At 39.3% G+C, this 22,170-nt stretch overlaps 3 protein-coding genes across 3 annotated transcripts in view; 1 reads left to right on the top strand and 2 right to left on the bottom strand.

Annotated features, from left to right (window-relative positions):
* LOC127482479 (dynein axonemal heavy chain 5-like) overlaps positions 1–962 on the top strand; it is a 158,229-nt gene extending 157,267 nt beyond the window's left edge. Inside the window, exon 77 of the mRNA XM_051812846.1 lies at positions 613–962. Within this exon, the coding sequence (XP_051668806.1) occupies positions 613–831 (219 nt within the window). The 3' untranslated portion in view covers positions 832–962. The remainder of the gene's footprint in view (positions 1–612) is intronic.
* A 2,191-nt stretch (positions 963–3,153) lies between these two features.
* On the bottom strand, positions 3,154–19,194 carry CAVIN4 (caveolae associated protein 4). Its single transcript, XM_051812805.1, has 2 exons — positions 18,379–19,194; positions 3,154–5,256 (listed from the first exon to the last, which is right to left on the bottom strand). Exons 1-2 carry the CDS (start codon positions 18,787–18,789, stop codon positions 4,597–4,599), a joined length of 1,071 nt encoding a protein of 356 aa, XP_051668765.1. The 5' UTR covers positions 18,790–19,194; the 3' UTR covers positions 3,154–4,596.
* A 111-nt stretch (positions 19,195–19,305) lies between these two features.
* Positions 19,306–22,170, bottom strand: part of TMEFF1 (transmembrane protein with EGF like and two follistatin like domains 1) — a 120,727-nt gene continuing 117,862 nt past the window's right edge. Inside the window, 1 exon segment of the mRNA XM_051812850.1 lies at positions 19,306–20,527. Coding sequence (XP_051668810.1) covers positions 20,443–20,527 — 85 coding nt within the window. The 3' untranslated portion in view covers positions 19,306–20,442.

Here is a 22,170-nt window from a genome sequence, read left to right on the forward strand (position 1 = left end):
TTCAAATAAAATAGTGCAAGCCATAATCAGTCTTCTTTTGACTGACCAAGTAGGACCCTACCAGAACTCCCAAAGCCCCGACCTGGGTTTGGTATGGAGGTCAGTGTTTGGTTGACTAAAAATCCCTGGTGTTTGTTTTTTAATATGAGGAAGGGTATTAGTTCTGACCTTATGCTCAGTTATCCATGCATGGAGTTACATTTTGCTGATGTAACTAAGCAGATTTAAAATCTAGCTATGGAGTAATGATTAGATGCTGTTGTCACTGTTCAGGGAAAACTGGGGCAAAGGATGGGAAAAAAGACAATGGTTGCTCTCCCTCCTAGAACCACGCTGTCATTTTTCCATCTACTTCCATGGCATGCAGTTTTCCAGGTTTCTGCTGCTTTCCTTTCCTTCCATCAGGCTTCCTGATGTCTGTTGTCCCGGAGCTGCCACAGGCTTAGACTCAATGTAGTAGCAAGCGTAGGACTTCTGTTCTTGCATGTACCTCTCCTGAGTTACTGGCACTTTTGCTAAAGGCCTTTACTGAGTCTAGTGCTAGTGTTTAGATTCAGATTCGCTATCCTGCTTCTCTAATGCTGAGCCCTGTGTCTCTTTCAACATTCTCAGGTGCTGTTCACAAGTCTTCCTGTGGTCCACGTGTATGCTGTTAGCACGACAGCACTAAATGACCCAAAGAAGCAACAAGGAAATGTGTACTCCTGCCCTGTCTACAAAAAGCCTCGGAGAACAGATCTAACATACATTTTCTCTTTATATCTGAAAACAGTGCAGAATCCTGATCATTGGACTTTAAGGGGGGTTGCACTGCTCTGCAGTACAAAATAGGGACAGATAGCTATTAAAAAAAAGAACAACCTAGTAAGATTTAGCTGCAGCCAGTAGGACTTGCATTGTTATTGTCAAAGTGGTGGCTACCTTCTCATAGGGGTGCGGGAATTAACAAATGATGTATAGATATTATGTTAATTGCACATAGATCAGTTTACTTTGTTCACAGCAAAAATACTAAATGTATTTATCCTGGGATTATCAGAGGGAAAACATTTGCAGATGTAAAATTTGGCAACTGTTACAAACCAAGTGATAATATAATCAAATAACTTGCTCATAATGGAATCACTATGAAAAAATGATAGTGGCAACTGCTCTAAGATTTATAGTCATTCTTTTGTAGATGTTCTTTTTTCTTAATACAAGATTTTTTCATAATATAATACAATTATTTTTAAGTTCAACTTTGTAGTTAAAAACTTATCATCCATAGCATTATTAAATCTGTAATGGCAAGAGAATTAAACATATGGTAAAACTTTATGTTTATCTGCATATATTCCAATGCACAGTTCCTTTGATTTTGCATTTGTAAACTTACTGGGTCTTTTTACTAATGGATACCACCATTTTCTTTAACAGTCACTTGTTTATGTAAATGATCATAGAAGCTGTACAATCAGGCATGTTTATCTTTGCACAAGTAGTGGCCTTTGCACATCTTAACTAATTTCTAAACCTGTATCCCCTTATAAGGAAACTGTGCACGCATCCCATTATTAGTGGGAAAAAGGTTTTGAAACTTTTCTCAGTAAACACATCCGAACACTAGTTCAGCTCTCATTTCATTTGCATTACTGCCTGAATCCTACAAACTCAAACTTCTTAACTGTTTTTTATTCTGCATTTTGCATCAGTTTAGGTTAAAAAAAATAGAAAATGACACACAGGCCATTTCTGGGAGTAGGTTCACCTGAAATGGTTGAAGTTATTTTTGTGTTAACCACCATTGCTCTCTACCCTGTAACTGAAGGGTGATTGCTACTTCTCTTTTAATAGACATACAGCTATTGGCAGAAAACGTGTTTGGTTTTTTTCACAGCGCAAATTCAAAGCAAAAGAAATTGCTGTTGGATGTTATGAAAAAAGGGCTTGCAGTCGGTGTTTTGTTAATAGTTTTTTGTCTCCTTGTAAACACTTTCAATTTTTGTATAAACACTTCATTTTACTTTCAGCTAGTGTCTAAGAAAGTAGTTCATCCCTTCCCATAACCAGTTTTACTCTGCAGTTAGCAATTACAGGGCTCTTTCCATGAGGAAGTTTGATATTCACACTCCCACCCACAACTAAGTGGAAAGTGCCAGCTTTCTTCTTGGAAAACAGAGCAGACAGGAACAGGGTGCCTTTCTTCTACTGAGCCAGGAGCAACAGTGCCGGCAAGATTATCTTTCCAAGTGACACCAACTGTTCAAAAAAATATACAGCAGGTCTCCCTCCAATACAGCTGTATGTCAAACAATTTCATTGAGAATTTTGTTTCTGAGAAGGCTGAAGGATTTGGCTTCACAATCATTGATCTTGGAAATTATGAAAAAGATAGAGACTTCAAGCAGCAAAAGGTTGTACTGTTACATAGTAACTGAGGTTGCAAACCATAGCGTTCTCCTCATCCCCTACCTGTATGAGGGGACATGGAGTAAATTAACTTTGATTGGAAACTGCATCACTTCCTTTCTTTGTCAAGTAAAATGAGAACACTAAATGCTATATATAGAAAATCTATAGGCAATTATGTTCTAGCACTTAGTGTTCTGCTGTATAAAAATGCAAGGAAATAACTGACTTGAACTCCAACATTTTCATTTCCATAACTAAACTTTGTTTGCTAGTTTAGGAAAATGCCAAATCTTGCAGAACAGAATGCAGGTCATATTTCTGAAGAACAAGACAAATCAGTACTTCACTGAAGATAGCTACAGTTTGATATGGAACTGGAAGAAAAACATAAAGTCACTTGATTCCAGAAAGACTTCAGGTAACTGGTAAAAACACACCAAACAAAACCTCCAATCTATCCTATAAGCAAAACCTCTTTTTTTTTCTTTTTGCATGTAATTACAGGAGAGCAGAGATGTACAATTTACTGTTGAAAGAAATGTCTTCCTCTCCCTGACTCCTTCTCTTGCCCTATCCTGCTCTTCCATGCAGCGGAGTGGCTGCTCCCAATCTGACAACATTAATTTGATTTGAAAAGTCACTGACATAGTATAACATTGACCTTCCACAACCAGTGTTCCCTAGTTACTATTGCTAAAGCTGTTTCACTTCAAATGGGATGTACACCAGACTAAATGAAAGAACTGGCAGGCAGAATACTTGAAATCAAACTAATTGTATTTAAATTAGAGATTAACAATTAGCTAGGAGTCTTCAAACAATGTATATAGATAACCAAGTTATGCTCTGCTGTTAAAATGAATTCGAGATATTAAATACAATCATACAGCTTTTGGAAATATTGTACAAGTTTCACACAGATAGTAATGACTAACATTGCTTTAGATAAGTGCTTTGAAGGCAACTCCATTTAAGAATGAAGAGAGCAATACAGTCCTGCACCCCATATCAGTGTACAGTCATGTTTACAAACATATCTGATGTCAGGGCACTGGCTCCGGAGTGTTGCAAATAAACAGCATTCCATACTCCAAAGGGTGTCTGTCTCATAATCCCTGAGGCTGTGGCTGGTCGATAATGATGATGATCGGAAAAAAAGAATTGGGTTATGGATTGGCCCTGTACATCTGTGACTTTGTAGAATAGATTTTAATTGCAGTGCAGCTCTGAAAAAGCACAGAGAGCAGAAAACAAAATAATTCCCTTGTCTGGTTGGTTTTGCACATAAGCCCTATGATCCTATGTATAGAATAATGATTTGTTTAAGGAACTCAAGGAAACTTCGGTTACAATATTCTAATTTTTCTTTCTATTTATCCAGAACCCGTGCATTCATCTTATTCCACTTTCATACCATTCCACTGCTTCATACCATTGCCTTTCTCACAATCTCATTTTTTTGAAACACAAAATTCTTTTTTCCTCCTGCTATTCCATATTGAATATTTCTTCTTCTTTTTATTCTTTCTCCATAAAAGCAGAAAATGCATTGCTTACTTACATTGGACTTTCCTGTTTCAGAACTCTGGAAATAATTTGTAGTCATTTCAGGAGCTTCTCTTTTCCAATAAGAAGAAAGAGAATTTACTCTAAACCTTATCATTCCTGCCCCATTTTTTCATACCTTGGATAAAGCAGGAATATCCTCTGCCATTTCTGTGAGGGCCCTTTAATGATAATATTTGTATAGCTAAATGACATTTTCCATAGTACTGCCTTTTGCTAATACAAAGTAATAGCTTTGTTACTGTTTTCTGATTAGATGAGTTGGTATAAGATAATGGAAATAAATTTTATACAGTTGTACATAAAACGATGAGAGTGATTAGGCTGTAAAGTGACTGCTAAATCAATCTTGAAAATGCAGCAGATTTCCATCTCCCTTTAACATTGTGAGTTCCATTTGGGTTAATGATGGCTATCGGCACACGCCAAGACAGAGGGGGAGCCCCTTCATTCAGTTTGCATGGCTTGACTCTTGTCAGGAAGACAACACTAGAGACATCTGTGTAAATGATAGAACAACACCAACACATTTTGTGATATAACACGAATTCACACATTTTTCAAAAGCTGAGTGAGTACATACTGTGTTCTCTCTTGTTCAGTAAGGACAGTATGGTGTGTTTGCTCGTTGATTCCTTATGCTGATTGCTTTAAGTCTAGCAAAGGGACGCCGTCATCACCTCCTTCTCCTTCTTTTCTTTCCTGCTTAAGAACAACTTCTGGGAGAGTCACTCCTATTTCAGTTGACTGGGAAGCACTTTTTGTTGCACTATTCTTGTCTTTCTTTACCTTAGTGATCACTTCTGTGTAAGAGATTTCTTCAGTGAAGGGCTCTGCTGCTGTGAGCTCAGAAGCAATGTGTACACCGGCTTCCTGGATCCCCTCCTGACCTTCAGCTCCTGTTCGTTCTTTATTTTTTTTATGGATCTTGAACATCTCCTTTGTTGGGGCAGCTTGTGAAATGGTTTTCTTCATCCTTATCCCAGATTGTTTCAGTCTCTCTCCTGACTGCCTGATCCTCTCTCTCCTCTCAGGGGTCACTATCCTAGTTTGAAGCCTGTTTACCTTCTTGCCAAAATTTTGTCTTGTCTTTTGGATATTTTCCCTTGAAAATGCCTTTTTGATATCATCAATGCGCCTCATGCCTGATTTCTTGAACTTGGTTGCTTTGCTTTCTTCTATATAATATTCTTCATCAGAAGACAGATCATCAGGTGGGAAAAAATCATCCTCTAGAGTTTCACCTGCTGTCATCTCTTTGATAACAGAGAGAGATGAAGGACACTCCGTTTCCTCCTGTGAATGAAAGCACAGAGTCATCTTCCAGCAAGTGTATTTCAAAAGGATGGTGATTCATGCATTTTTTTTTTGGTTGACTTGCAGTTAGTTAAAGCTAACTGAAATATAATATTGTAACATAGTAAGTTAGGCTTGTACCATCGTACTTGATCTATGCAGAACACAAACGGCAAAAGAAACCTTTGCCAAGTTCTGTAGAGACTGCTTGATTAAAGATTTCTTTTCACTGTGGTTCTACCTGAAATTAATGAATGCAATAGTCCTATGAGTACTGGCCTCTAATGGTTTTCAGAGCAGACTTGTATAGTTCATTTATTTTTTTGGACCTTATCTGCTTCTCTGGGATTGGACCTAGATCCATTATTCCTCACCAATAACAGCAGACATCCTGTAGACAAAAGAGGCTCTTGTGCTTGTGTCAGCTGTATGCTCTCCAAACAAGCGCCTCAATGATACCAGTAGCTTCAGTCCTCTACTGTTACCAAAACATTGTCCATTTTTTACTATTTGGAGTTTAGCAAACATTTCTGTTGCTGCCCAGAAGGGAATGAACTCCACCATATTAACTTACATGTGCTGGCTCCACAACGGGACAAAGTCATTAAAGGAACGAGATGCTATTCAGTAAACCCAGTTCCATATAATTTCCTCAGCAACTGCACCATTGCTGAGGTGAGCTTGATTTGTTCCCTCTGGAAAGATACGATAACTCCGAGCAAGCACCTCTATCTCCTGTGGTGAGTTTGGTGGCCTGTATGAGCATGCAGAATGAGAATCATGGAATCAACCAGGTTGGAAAAGACCTCTGAGATCATCGAGTCCAACCTTTGACGTAACACCACCTAATCAACTAGACTATGGCACTAAATGCCACATCCAGTCTCTTCTTAAATACCTCCAGGGACGGTCACTCCACCATCTCCCTGGGCATATACAGGGACATATATACATATTTGTATTATTCATCCAGTGGGTATCAGCTGCATATCTTAGCACTAGGAATTCATGCAGCCTCGCCAAAGAAAAATTACTAGAGGCTCAAATCTCAAAGACACGGAAGATTTCCAAAAGCTGTCCACAGTAAACAAAAAATTTACCAAGATTCACTTAGTGGTTAAGGACATCAAAAAAAAAAAAAAGTGAGAAAAGCTTATGGCAATGAAGGATTTATGTGAACAGGGAGAATCTCCTAATACAGTTGTTTCCCTGATCTAAAGACTGCCGTCTACATGGACAGTACAGATTTGTGGCTCAGTGTCAGTAAGTCACTTCTATCTAGAAGGACTAGTGTATGCAGAGTAGAAGAATCATAACTTGCAGGAGGTGTATGAGAGGATGATGCCACCCTATTTTTCCCTACCAGCTGTTTACGTGTGTGTGCTCTTTTCCCAGGATGAGCAGCCCTTTGGGGTACAGACAGGCACAGCAGCTATATAAAACTTCTCTAATATATTTCCCATTACCACTAACTACTTCAGCTGATTTCTGAGGCATGATAGTGTCAGGACTCTACAGTTAGTATTATCACTCTAATGCAGACAAAAAGAAAGATATCAGAAGTTGTGAACCCATGAACAGCAAGTCAGGCTTACTGAATATTTTGCTGTGAACTTACTTCCAGCCAAAAAGATGTCTGTCATTTTTCACAGTGACTCATACAGTAGTGAGTCATGCTATTTTACAGAGTAATAGTAATACATAAAATAACATACATTGAGCTATTTGACAGACAAAGCCCACTTAGGAATCTGTCATCATGCCTTGGCTTCAATAAAAACCCTCTAGTAAAATAGTTGTTAATGCATAGAAAAAATAGGGACAAATTATGTTACATTGATTACAGCAGAATGTTATTCAACTCATCTATCAAAATCAGCAGGAACAAAACTACAATGCTTTGCCAGTAATCATCTTCATTAACATGTGCAAATTAACATTAATTATATAAAGACTTCTATATATAAACATAATCCCTTCTTTTCTGAAAATTAACTAAAACACAGCTGGGTAATAATTCCTCAAAGTTTTTAAATTATAGCCCAGTCCTTCAGCTGAAATGGTAACAAAAATATTTCCAGAATGACTATTCTGAAATTTCAGTAAATACAGAGATGAATACAATATGGTGAGAGGAGTATGCCTTTCATATGAAGATTTTTCTTGTATTTACCTTTATTACTGTATTTACCTTTAGTCTATTAGCTAAAGAAGAGAGTGCTTTAACTTTCACATAGACATGTTAGAATTAAAAGTTATGAGCAATAACATGAGGGATGAAGGTCTTGTAGATAAGAGATAGAATCTAGAGTCACAGATCCTGAGAAACATTTTCATTCTTCTACAGTCTCAGAATGATTTTTGCCAAAACTTGGATTTTCTCATTTTCCTTGATTTCTGCACACATCTTGAAGAGTCAAATGTAGCAAGGCAAAAAATTAGTGTGAGTTTCTATCTCCTCTCAAGATTTCTGGATGTTACCAAAGCGGAAAGTATTAGTGAACCTGTCTAGCACGTTAGGGAGGTATCAGAATAAAAATACAGTAATTTAGGCTCAGTAGGTGAACTTTCTCATCTGTTTCCTTTCTCTCTCCTGCTCCTACCCATTTCTTTTAATCACTAGGTATCAGTAGGGCAGAGAGAAGAGAGTAGCTCATCTTTCCTAAAGCAGGAACAAGAAGTTTTAGTACCAGGTGGGAAACAGATGCAGTCACAGCATATAGCTACCAGCTCCTTTATAGACTCACTAAAACCAAAGACCAAACACCTACTGATTTCAGCAGCACAGAACAAAGCCCTAAATGGGGTGACAGCTTTCTCTTTGTCTGGAAAGCAGATGGGACTCAAAACAGTAGGACTGAGCAGTCTGATCTTAGGGGAGAGTGAGAAGGGAGTTGAACCATTGATGATGCTGCTGGCAAGCTTTTAGTTAAAAATCTGCTTAAGCATTTTGCTAGGAAGGACTCTTCCTAGCTAAGGGAGAATCTAAAATGAGGACAGGAGATTATTTCACAGTAAAAGATGATACCAAACATTCAGTTATTTTTAACATGATTTCTTGAACAAAGAGGCATGCAGTCACATGGGCCATTAATACATATGACGTGCTCTGCTTGCCTTGCCTACTAGCAAATACCAAAGACATGCACAGGCCAGAATCAGAACACAAATCAGTGGAAGCTGAGCATTTCCCTTCCCTTTCACCCCTCCTCCTAGATGGAGCACCTGCAGAAAGTGCTCACTAGCCATAATTGCTCATCGGTCATAACCTCCTTATAAGTTATCCTCTGCTCAACACACTGAAAACAGACCTGGACCTTTTAAACAAAACAATTTTTTTCTTTTTCTTCCAAGAAAAAAGTTGGTATGTCCATGCTGTAAGCGGTTAATTTGGAAGATGTCTTGTTTTAATACAAGGAGTGTAACATATACACTTATATTATGCATATCCCACCTTCTCAGCCTTTCCACTAACACAGAAACATTTGGGCAGTTTACACCAATTTGAGAATGGAGTTCGGACAAAGAAATAAGATCTCTACTGCAAAGCTGGCTCTGTTTTGAGTCAGTCCATCTGTCCCTTCAGCTGATGTCTGTCCTGAGCAAAAATGCCATGGCCCAGGTACCTTGCCTGTAGATCTGGACTTGATGTCTTCAGCAGAGGACAAGGGTGCTGAGAAGAGGAGGTGTGTGTTACGAATAGAAGTGAGAGGGGATAGGGGAGAAAGAAATCAGGTTAGATAGCGTATTGTTGAAACTGGAAATGTTTTGGAGAAATGCATGTGTGTTGAAGGAAATGAACTCTGAAAGGAGAAAGACTTCAGGTTCTGTGGTAACAAAGAAGGGACTGAAAGTATTGGTTGAATGATAAGGGAAAATTCTGGAGACCTTTGCAGCTGGACAGGGGGAGAGATACAGAGGCCACAAAGCTGTAAGGGTAGCTAGATCCACTGCTTAAGAAACAACTTTAACAGACAAAACTTTAAAGTATAAGATCATAACCGAACAATTGTGCAATTCAGGAGTGGTTGGTGATGCCCCTGGCACAGCAAGTTTGCTAAGAAAGCATCTTAAACCAGAAATATGTTTTTTCCTATTTTTTGAGTATTTAACCTCTCAAACATGCCCAGCCAAAGAAGTTTGAGCTTTTAGAGGCCTGGCTGAATGCAAAGTGAACTTATGAGTAAACCTCAGCTTTGGTGAAAAAGGCCAGCATAGCATTAATTTGAATGGATGGCTCCAGGGACAGAGAATATTGAAATCCAAATGTTTCAAACACTGGGTCCTCAACAAAGTCTGACTCCATCACTGACATTTTCACCCTCTGCTCTCATTTCAATTTAATTCACAATTAGAAAATTTTTAAGGGGACACAGCCTGTGTCCTTATCACACTCCTTTCACTCGTCAAGTTTTTCACTGGCTTCCAAATTTCTGGCTGCTCTGCACCCATGGAAGAGGGCAGTTAGCAGGCATTGCTGGTGTCTTCTGATCTCAAGGAAGGGATCACAGCAGTAGCATTTTTTCCCATAGGATATAGCAAGGCATTATGAAAGAAGGCTAACGCGCCTGCTCCTTAAACTGCACAAAGTGCAAGGTGCTGACTTTTTCACCTCACAGAAAAAAACCCAGTAGGTAAATAATCTTAAATGTGGCAATGCCCCTACTCAACACAATGAGACTCTTGAGGTGGTGATGCTCAGATAATTGAAAAATGCAGGTGAAAAGAGACTGTCTCAAAATGTGCCTGCTTGATAACCCTGCCTGCACAGTCAGGCTCTTCTCATCTCTGGGCAGGGAAAGAGAGGAAATGGCAGAGCAAACTGTTTAGCAATGTCTCAGATATTTTGCAGCAGTGGTGTCCTGGCAAAGATCAGGTCAGCTCTAATAGCACTTTTCATTCTTACTGCTGCTCTAAGGAGCAAATAAACCAAAGGGGGCTGCTGGAAAAATGTCATGCCTTCAGCGAGGACAGTGATGCTGGGAAAAGGAAAAAGGGCTGTTGAAAAGATTCCCTCACAACCTTCTTATCTAAATTTCTACTCTATGGAAGCACAGACGGGATCAATAATTAATAGCAGCAGTACTTTTATTTTCCTAAAGAAAATATATGTTTATTTTAGAGTTCACTTGATTTGCTAGACGAAGCAGTGATATAATGTCACTGTACAAAAATACTTAAGTACACTAACACTTTTAATGATACTTTCAGTAATAATTTTGCCATCTGAAAATAAAAAACAATGGAATATGAGGTCATTTTAATGAATGTAGCCAGTTCAAGAGCTTTACTTCCCCTGTCCTTTCATGTTTTTTGGCACATGTATTTTAGGAGTGTATTTCAAAGGCCAGACTGAGCTATCAAAGTTGGCAAGGAGAAAAAAAAAGGTAATACATTGTCTTACATGTAAATATTTGCTAGAAATGCTATAAACTGGTTTTGTGTTCTCTTTTCAAATAGCTTCGAAGTGTAACTCTAACCAGCTTAAATAAAGGCAACTGTTATCAGCTCTCAACTATTATTTAATTTCAACCAATACTTTAGCAGAACAAAGCTTTTTAAAGTTAAAAATATAGCAGAGAAAGCCAGAATGGCCAAATAAATAATTAAATTCATATATATATGAAATAATATATAGATAAAATTATATATTGTATATATGCATATATAAAATCAAGGCTCAAAATGATCCTAACAAAACTGCTCCTGGCATAAGTAGGGAGCAGAGACTGATGAAACTCCATACCTTGGAGTTATTGTGTGGCACAGGGAAAAGGTCAGAGCAACTACCTTTCAGCCTTGGGATGTGTGACAGGGAAGGTGCAGGTGATGATTAACATAAGCACAGATGGGACTAACTGGTGATCACTTGATAATTCTGAAGCAGAGCACAAAGCAGCAAAATGGTCAAAGGCCACCCAGTACCTGGTCTGGCACCACTGCCGCGTCTATGACAACTGGTGATGCAAATGATGGGCAGTTCATGGGCAGGAAACTGCATTGCTGCAGCGTTTAAAAAAGTCCTGGAAATTTCCATATTGAATGATTGATTTGTTATTCAAACTGGTAGCCAAGGTAAATCCCTAAAACATCTCCTTAAAATTGTGCTCTAAATCAATATGAAACCACTGATGAATAACCAATCACAAATCACTCAGCACTTTTACTCATATTCTAACAGTTAAGAATGAAGCTTTATAAATCTCAAGTGATCCCTTCATTTCTTCTTCAAACATGTCATTTTAGAATCTCTGCCATCAGGCCAAAAAGCTGTTCAGATGAGAGAGAAATAGGATTATTTTAAAAGGCCACCTAAGGAGTTTTATCAAGTAAAGTAGACAGAGAATAAACACTTCAGCGTGTAAGACTTTATGACTAAGTGCTATTGCTTGCTTTTAGAATTATTTTTACATAATGGAAAAGTAGCCCAGCCAGAACAGTCAGCCCCACTTATTTCTTTTCTGTGAAGGCTAATACACATCCTTTTTATTTAAATTCTGATAGAAATTAATTAATTCAACCACCACCGTACAATGACTACAAAGAAACCCAGCTCATTCTCTCATTATGGTTCTCTGTAACTCGCTGCAGCCAATGAGTGAGCACTACTCAGTTACTCCACACATCAGCTGGAGAAGCTCTTGGCTTCAGGCTACCACATGCTGCATAAAAAGGACAACTGCAGCTCCAGGGGAAAATAAAAGTTGCACACTTTCCTTGCTTTGCTATTGTTTTATTGTGCTAGACCAGGGAATAGCTCTACAGGTTGGTCTGCAGATTTGAAGTCAAACTGATGAAATTTCTCACTTCCAATTTTTCTGGAAGCCTGTTGTCAGTGAAGTAGAAAAAGCATCACAAGGTGTGATAAGACAAAAAAGTACATTTGTTAATGTTTTGATTCATTCATTCATCACAAGATGACTGCTCCTACAAGTCAGCTAGACCAGGGAAGTGCTCTCAAGTACAAGTGAAAGCCAGACAGTCATCAGGAGCTGCTGAACTTTTGTGCCCAAGCAACTGCGCCTCCATATGAACTCATTTCTGAACAACTTTTCAACTAAACAGAAGGAACAGATACTTATAATGTAGAAACTGTATCCAGTAGACATCTACAACAGGTCGAGCAAATCAGGCTCCATACACTTCTCTCTCCTTGCTTGAAGGGAATCTATAGGCCAAACGTACAAACATTTGCATTAATAATGTTCAATGCCCAGGAAGATGAATCCTGTCCCAGACCCTAAACTTGCTGTTAGTGACTTCACATATTCCTCATGTCTGTGCCTGTGCTGTTTTGATCAACTTTATTCCTGTACTATAGGAATAAATTGCAAGGTTCAGCTACCTTCAGTAGTGCTGAGAATGAATCCCATCTGCATGTCCCCAGTCAAGTCCCTTCCCGAATCTGTGCCTCAGGAATGAGGGGTATTGCTGAATGGCTGGATTTGATGATCTTTAGAGGTCTTTTCCAGCCTAAGTGATTATATGATTCCATTTCAAGATATATGTGAGCCCACATAAGCAAGCCACAGCTCCTGGTGGTAAGTTGTTCCAAGCAGTCTCTAGGACCACGGAGAAGAGGCACAACACAGGAGGATCATGGTGCAACTACACTCTTCTGCTGGCTTGCAGGGCAACCACAAGCAAAGCCCTGAACAGCTGCATCCAGCGCAAATGTAAATTAAGATCAGTTGTTTCCACCACTCAATGCTAACAGGTGGAGAAAAATCAGTGGCAGCCCTGCAAAAACGACAGCCTGTCCACCTGTGAGGATCATTGCAATGGAACAGGTCTAGGGCCACCAGATCAAACAGTGTTAAGTCAAGTTTATAATCTGCTATGATCTGCTGTGAAATATGCAACCTATTTCATCTTAGGAACGCAGAAATAGCCCATAACTGCCTTTTTTTTTTTTTCATTTTCCTTTCTCCTTGTTCCTTGCAAACATGCCACTAGAAAAACAGTTTTTCCTTAGCTGGAAAGGAAAAGCTTTTGAAAGCTTTTGATTTTTTTTTTTTTAGAAGCACAGATAATTTACGATCTCCTTGGCTGTGTACAGTACCTCAGGGCTGGCCCTGCCTCTCCACAAGTGGCTACTGCACAGCACAGGGCCAGCTCTGCACTTTGGACTGAAGCACTGGGCCCACCACTGCAAACAAAGGCTCTTGCAAGAGAGGTTGTCACTCTGTGACACAACTGTTGGGTTTATTTTATTCTCTGTATTCTCAGCAAAAGCAATTACCTGTTCCAGCATTTATAAGGTTTCTGCTACAAGACTCCAACAAAGGTCCTGTGTCATTAGGCTGCTGCGGCCAGTGCTCTGCTGTCACAGGTAGTCAACTTACACCATTTTCTTCCCATTAAGTTTTCAGGCTCCACTTTATTAGCAATTTAAGTTTTTTTCACTCCCCATGGGTTCTAGAAGAAGGCTTTGTCCAGATCCTGATGTCTCCAGGGCTGGAGAGACAAATTTCTGGTTTCAGATCTGACTCATAGACAATTTACACCCATTTCATCATTTTGACATTTTTCTTTACTGGACTCCTCATCTGTGCCCAAACATATGTATAAATGACATCCACAACCTCACTTAGCCTCTTGTCTTGATGAACTAAAGCAAGCTAGGACCTCCTGGTCTTCTCTTATTTACCAGGGCTTCCCATTCCTCTGATCCCATTCCTGGAAGCTGTTTTCAAAACCTCTTCAGTTTGAACACAAGAAATTTATTTCAAGAGGGATGATCAGAGCTGTACATAGTAGCCCAGGCAGGCTCTGAGGCATTCTGGGCTAGGGCACTGGGCATTTCTACCAGTTCTGGAAACATCTTGCCTGAAGCCTGTTATGTCCACATTTAACTTTTTGAAGAGCCATGACATCAAGTGGGGTCTCCGTCATTTTGAGAGAAACTAACACTCCATTTTCTGTCCTTTCTAAACTGTGGGGCTTCAGAACACAAACTAAAAGGGGTTTCTACTAAAAGTACAGGAATTGGCACCATGTACACTCAACACTATTATAGCTGTAAAGATAGTTTGGTTTCATATCTATATTTCTTTCTGTGAACTGACAGCTCCTAATTTTGAGCATTACACCTCTTCTGTACTGAGATTTTTAATGAAAACATTACACAGTTGACAAAAATGGTCTTAGAAACACATACACTTTCAGAAACCCATTGCAAGCCTCACTTCCAATTTCAACACAATCCACTGTTACCTGTTGTTTTTCCAGATTATCTGTTATGAAGTAAAATACCAGATACATAAATATGAGAAAGGATAAGATCTCTCATGTTTCTGCAAAACAGAAAAATGATCTAATATGAGCTACCTAGCACAATCTGCCCTCAGTGAGCTATTAAACTTCATGCTACTAAGGATACTGTTCTGCAGAGCCCTTTTGAGCCTGCCATTCTCATGCCCAAATGGTACCAGATTAATGGCAATGGTTCACATGATTTCCTTTGTCTGTTTCTAAATAGAAGTGTTATATTTGCTGCCTTTCCTGTCACAGTTACTCTCACAGGCTTGGCTCAGAATAGCCGTAATTAAAACTCTGTGCTGATGGACAGCGAGTTCATGAGCCTGATCTCTCAGCGCCTTCATCCCCTGAGCTCCTCACACTGATTTCTAACTGCCCCTTCAGATGAAAGTGTCTCCACTTCAGGTTTCCAGATTATTGTCCCCATCTTGATTTCACCATTTTTACTGCCCTAGTCATTATGCTACAGAAGGACATTGGCCAGGGCAGGACACTTATATTTTAATTTATGTATGCATAAGATCAGCAGCATACACAAGGATGCTTCTGCGAGCCTTTCCCCATGTGGGTGGTGAAGCAATTGCAGGGCAAACAAATCAGTTGTAGCATAATTTTGTAGGCCAGTCAAGCCATAACCTTACTTGGTTTTTGACATGTCCAGTAATTTCAAACGTCAGACAGCAGTGAGTGAAACAAATGCATGTGTCTCCCTTCACAGGAAATTGTTACAGTGCTTGTGTGAAGTAATAATAGAAAAAAGTCCAGTAACCATAACATGGACTTTCTGGTGCCTGTACACTCCCCATTCAAAGAGGGACTTGCAGAACATGCAGAAAAGCAAAAGAAACAAGTTCTTTCAGTATTAAAAAAACAAAAAACCCCTCTTTTATTTTCTGAATAATTTAGTCAGAATCATTTAAATTGTTAAATGCTCTTTGACTGCAGAGAAATGATAGCTCTCACAGCTGGTTATTCAGACTAACCTGAACAGAAGTGAGCAGTGACCTATACAACCTACAACATCCTTTGTATTTCCTATTATAGTCTCTGGGCACATAGCACTCCAGGGTCAAAGACCTCACTAGAAAGTCTTAAGTAACCTGGCATTTTTAATCATGCAGCCAGCCTGGGGAGAAGGGCTGCCTGCTATCATATCTTTTCCTCAACCACATGGCCTTCTAAAAATTAATGTGCTCAATTCCCTAATCATTCTGCTCAAGGATGATCACTTTGTCTCTTTTTAATGTGAGGATATTGCCAACTCTTTTCATCGTTGCTGAGGTGTCTTGGAACAATCTCTTTCAGCCAATGATCCTTTTCAACCTGCCTACGCCTTCTATCAATGATAAGATCAAAGCTATCCACTAGAAAGAAAATCTTTAGTATTTAATTGGTGTTTCCTTTTTCCTCATATGCTGATGTTCCAGTAAAAGTTAAAACAAACCCACATGTACTCACTCATCTAGGCATTCAATACCAGCTACACACAGGTCACTGCCCTCATCACAATGCCCCAAATGGTTCATTAGAAAAAAATCTCACTACAGAAGAGCTATCAGTCACAACCACAGAGTAAACAACTTGGTTATATCCACTTGTAACATATAGTGAAGGGAGTATGCTGATTCTGTAGCTATTAACAGACTCCCACTCATCGTAGCCAAGCTTCAGTCATTCAGGTCTTGGCACTGCCGCAGTATGCCTACAAGGGTATAAATCAACAGTGTGAAAATCACCACACTTGAGTGAAAGAGACTTTCCTAAACCTGTGCCTTAAAGCTTCAGTGGACTCTAGACTACCTAGCATGTTCCAGCTTTTGTGGAACGATGCAGTTATCCTCCTCCTGGGAAGTGTTAAATCTCAGATCCCAGATGGATCAACATATCTACCCCTCTTCTGTGGAAGTGGGAAAAGATTCTTCAATCCACCTTACAAAAGGAATGGAAGATAAAGAAGGAGTTGTTCATATTCCCACTGGCAGTTCTCAGCTACAGTGGGAAGAGGAAGCTTGAAAGTGAACAATAAAAAGTGCTGGTTCCCTTCCTGAAAAGTACCAACTAAGAATTAAACACACAAAATAGGGTGCAGGTCATTCTTGTCCAGCAAAACCAGCAGAAAGCTCAGACACTCCACAGAAGGCAATTCTCAGAGAAAGCACATATTGTGAGAGCCACCTTTTGTATCAAGAATCTCAAAACATCAACAGCTGTTATTTATAGCAGCATGTAAATCCATTTTCACCATATTTTACTATATTTTTAAATAAACAACAACTCATGTCTTGCTAGTAGAAAAATTTACATTATATAATGAATACTGTTTTAAGAACAAATGCTTTCAAAGCATTGATTCTGCTGCAGCCATTATGGTAAAGGCCCATCAATGAAATGGCATTATGCCATTAACCAGAGGAGTCAAGAGATATTTATTACCTTTAGATGGGAAATGGTTTGCAAGGAAAAAGTGAAAGTGCCTGTTTTCTATTCCATCATGATGATGCAGCTCGCAATAATTGTAATAATAGGTCATATTGGGCCTATACTTTCTCCTGAACATGCATAGTAAGTCATTCAGCTAGAAAATCTAGGAGGCACAATCTGGCTGTATGTGGTACTAACATAACATTAAAGAGGTAATATTTCCTGCCTTCAGCTTTTTCCTTTTTTTAAGGTATTTTTTCCCAGTAGTAGAAAATGAAGCAGTTAAGAAAGCTGGATTATGCAGAAGAATTTGTCAGCCATACATGGTGGTGAATATACTCGGTGAAGCACAGGGCTCCATTCATTGCAAATGATGTTATTTATGTACAAACAGATGCAAGAGCAGGGTGTAAAGCTGAGTGATGGGGGCGCATTGTGTTACTCATGAGGTGTGGTATTTTCAAGAATGCCTAATGAGAAATACAACTCATTTGAAAGAAGCTTTGGTGACTCGCTGGTAAAAAAGAGCAACTATGCTTCTGGCAAAAGATTAAACACGTACTTTCTATAGACCTGGGTAACAGGGAAGTTCCAGCAAATACAGGATCAGACCATGTAACAAGTGGGTTTCACAGCACTCACTGACAAGACCCCATGAACTTCCTGCACTGTTTGTATGGATGCAAGTGAGATGATGCTGTTTCATAAAACTTCTCTTCAAACTTCTCATGAAACTTCTTTTCAAGTGCAATTATTTGTAAGAAAAGTGAACATCCTAGAATAAGGTTAGTGAAAGAAAATAAATTATTTCATTGCCTTATACAACTGGAAGAACAGTGCTGTGTTAAAACATTTCCGAAGTAGAGCGTGCAAAGGAGTACTTTTTGTCATGAAGGGTTTGTGGGTCTGAGCTTCCGTTTGTGCATACACTGTTATACACTGAGACAATGAAAAAAGCTCCAATTTGTCAGCAGTAGGAGAGCCTGAGCAACGCTGCAAGTTAAACGAACCACATTTTGAAATTAGTGTTAGAAGAAAGTCTGTGTTCCAGAGAGACTGAAAACACTTTTGCTATTTGCACTTCTGCCTAATATGGTGAAAAAAATAACAGAGATGAATGTCAGGCATGGTTTGTATGACAAGATTTACAGGGCCTGCCTCATATTACCTTTCGGAAAGGCAGCAAATAGTCCTTGCTGATCTGCAGTTAATCTTACACCACTGGCTCAGAAATCTACCAACACTAATAATAGACCCTGTGTACTGCCATCAGTAGGTTTGTGCTGAAAGACGTTGAGAAGCACAGCTCAGTGTTAAAGAAAGCACAAAATAACTCATGTTCAAGAGACTGCACCTTTTGGTTTGTTAACCAACACCTACCAGCAGCTACCAAGGAGGTGGCAAAGCAACAATACTACAAGAAATTAAGTTTGTGGTTACCTGATAAATTACGACCCGGAATTTGTTTTTGTTCAGCATCTCCTCTTGTTTTGCTTTCACCTTCCGCACGCTGGTGCTCTGCCTCTCCACGCGAGCCCGCACCTCCTTCATGGTGGAGCTGACTTTGCTGGTTTTCTGCAGTAACTTGTTCACCATGAAGCCTGTATTGCCATGAGCCTGGGAAAGCTTTAAAATGTCAATCTGTATGGTCTTGATGGCATTTTCCATCTCCCTGTGCTTCTCCTCTATCCTTTTCTGGCTCGCCTGCACGCTGTCGACAATGTTGGCCACTTTGTCCAGGACTGTCACAATAGTGTAAGCTGCATCTTGTTCTTCTTCCTCCTCAATGACACTGGAGAGACGATTTTGGTGTGTTCTGTCAGCCTCTGAGGTGTTTTCACGGCGATCCATTTTGCCTGCCTTCAGCCAGGTTGGACGGAGGCGAAGGTTCGGTGATCCTGCCAGAGTGAGTCTGGTGCTGTTGCAGGGAGCCACGGTGACAGCTGGCTCCAGCAATGTTCAAAGTAGGGCGTGAAACGCCGCTCCTGGAGCTTGGTCAAATACTTCTGACCATAAAATATCCACATGTGATTGTTCAGATACTTTCAGCAACATGAAACCCCTAAAATTAGGAAGCAATATCTGGAAAGGAACATACGTTTAAAGGGTCACGCTTCTGTACTGATGAGGTTATTAGTGTTAATCCAGGAAAGTTAAGTAACTTGCTAATTAAGCAGGAAAGCAAACTTGCATATTTTTAAAGATTTACTTTTGTTTCATGTTACTGGAGTGCTTTCCTCCGAGGGAATTCAAAAAGCAGTCAGGAAAATTAGCACAGTTGTTTTCTTCCAGCAAAACAAATTCAGGTCTTCAGCTTGCTGCAATTACCCCGTGAGGTAACAAATAAACACACTAAACCAGAGGCAATATAGTGAAAACGTTGTATTGTGACATGCTTTTCCAGTTCAAAATGTTGAAAGCATTTTTTTTATTGAACAAATTATTAAATCCTACATGCAAAATTCTGAAAGCCTAAACTACATGTTAAAACAGCTGAACACATCCTATTCACACTTTATCTTGGGATCTTTCAAACGACAACTAACAGTCTATTAATATAACTATGACCAGCAGACTAATTTGGATGGACTTCTTTAGCTCTTGAAAATACTCTATACAAGAGCACTAGTAATTCATTCACTTTTATTTTTTAATTTTAATCACAAACACTATACAAGCCGTATTGTAGGTGTTAAAACATGTATTTTCTTTAAAAAAGTTTAAGAAGTATTAAAACAGTTTTTAACAGTGATAAAGTAGGCTTTATTCCAATTGTTTTTGTTCAATTATTCAACACCAATTTTTACAGTACCTAAATCTACTAAGACCTACTTCTTTTGGACCTGCGCCATCTGTTCTACCAGGTAACTTCCCAAATTATGAAATTTATAATTTTCCTCTTTAAAAATAAATTGTTGGAATTATTTATGAAGATGGCAGTGCTTAGACCCAGCCCACACATTTTATAAATATGTTACAACTACACACAGCACACAGCTTCACAGTTCATGCGATAGGCAGTGTCTAAAAAATCAGTTACTAACTTCCAAAAACATTTAAATATCTACGGTATTTAAACACAGTGTTTTCTAGTTCCTCATAAGAAAAGTAAGCTGTAAACATTTTTACCTTTAGTTCATGCCTTGTTTGTTAGGTAATGTGGACTTTTTTTTGTTGGTTTGTTGGGGTTTTTTTAAGTCTACAACCATTGTTGGAATAAATCTGTGTTCCCAAAAATATTACATTCCATGGATAAAGCACAAGTCTATTATATAACCATGTGACACAGATACAGAAAATGAACTACTGTATTCAAAAACATAAAAGTAAAGATACTAAACCAGTCCATAGCTGTTAGAGCTGATGCTTTCAGAATACAGACCAACATTGTTACACTAAAAATGTTCAAAAATAAGGCCTCTGAAATAAATATTTCCATTCTTTAAAAAAAGATATAATAAAAATGTACATCACATGGTCAATGTAGGTATAAAAAGCACTAAGTTAAACCATTCTGGATGATGTATCTGAAGTAAAATGGCCTAGGTTTTGCTTCTGCCGACGTCCTCTATTGTTTTTGGGGCATTTTCTGTTAAAAAAAAAGAGAACGAAATAAAAAAGGAGGGCTGATTTTATATATGCCACATAAAATTAAGCCTAACAATAACACATTGACCTAATTTCCTGTACTTAGCAATAGCAAGGAGTCTATGAGCAGTGCTGACTGGAAGGATGCTCCTGCTGTTCAGTACTGGACTGGGGATGTTTGTAGGACCCCACATCACTCATAAGGGAGCTCTGCTTGAACTTGAGACTGAAACCAGCACGGTGCTACACCCTTCAGCCTTGATCCAGTGAAACACATTCCATGGTAAATAATTGTATTAGATTTATTTTACACATATTTCCTTCTTAAAACTCAGTGGATGGTAAGACTGGATCAATCAGCCTCCTGAAGTGCTGGGCCTCAAGGTGCCTGGCTGCTCGCAGAAGCCCATGAAAGAGTCCACCCAGGACTCTCTATGAGGTGACTCAGGTGATCCCTTTCTTGGGGTCAGACACGTAGCTAAGAAAGGATTCACAAAATCCGGCAACTCCGAATGGAATGGGACTTAGCCAGTCAGACAGCAGGCAATGCATGATGGAGCAGTCCTGTCGGGATGCAGCAAGACAAAAGAGACCATGAGGTGGGGAATGATCGTAGAGAGACTGAAAGAGGAGCTGAACCAGAGCCTTCCACACCACTGCTTTGGCCAGTAGGGTGTTGAGGGAAAAAGGGACGACATCAATTGCATGAGCCAGGTAACTCTTTTATGTGTGCAGGCAGTGTTTTATACATGTACATGTATCTTCTAGGCTGAACTTTACAGGGGATGTAGGGAAGGAGGCCTGTATTGTTCATTCATAGGGGTGTCACTCTACATCCCTGAGTTTGGGAAGCCATGCACTATGCAGTAGTAGAAAGTTTTACAGCCCAGAGTAAATGGAGCTGAAAAACTGAAGGATGACTTGAGGAGGAAAAGGCAAAGTGTGGCATGGATGCCCAAATACAGGACTTAAATGCTTCATACACCTATAATGTAACTAAGCCATCCTTAATCTATACCAGAGCCCTTAGTCCTTGTTTGGTTCAAGTCCTAGAACTGAATCCCTTGTCATCAAAAAGAACCCATGGCTCTCATCTCAGCTTTTACTGAGGGTGAGAGTTCAAGACAACCCAGAAACCTGAATTCTGTGCTTCTGCACCTTTACATTTCATAAAATAGGTTCCAATCGACAGTGTCTAATAATGGGACTAGCTGCACAATAATTTTCAGAAAATATATATGGTGTGAGGGATACTTCTTCTTTCTCTATGTAACACCACTTACAGTGGTCCTGCAGGGAACAGCACCTTGTCAACCTCTCTGGTTTCACTGGGTGGTAGCCGGGGATCGTATCTTCTATAATGTATCAGCAATGCTTCAATAAGTCCAGTGAATGTCTAGCAGAGTAGCTGACCTTTTGGATGTGTTTCAAGGCTGATCTGCTCTGCTGTGTATTTGGTCTGGAGATTCAGAGTGGTTACCAGTGGTTTTGGAATTTAAAAAAATCTGTCTTTTGTGACCAAAAAACAAAGGGGGAGATAGGATGTTGCATAATCCTTCTGTTTCAGTCATTAGGTAGTTTTTATGGGGGTATTTTAGGATATATGTTAAAGAAAAATGTTGGGCATCATACATTTAAATGCAG

The sequence above is a fragment of the Manacus candei genome, unplaced genomic scaffold (assembly GCF_025592945.1).
Source record: "Manacus candei isolate 608988 ecotype Guabito, Panama unplaced genomic scaffold, ASM2559294v1 h1tg000088l, whole genome shotgun sequence".
NCBI lineage: Eukaryota > Metazoa > Chordata > Aves > Passeriformes > Pipridae > Manacus > Manacus candei.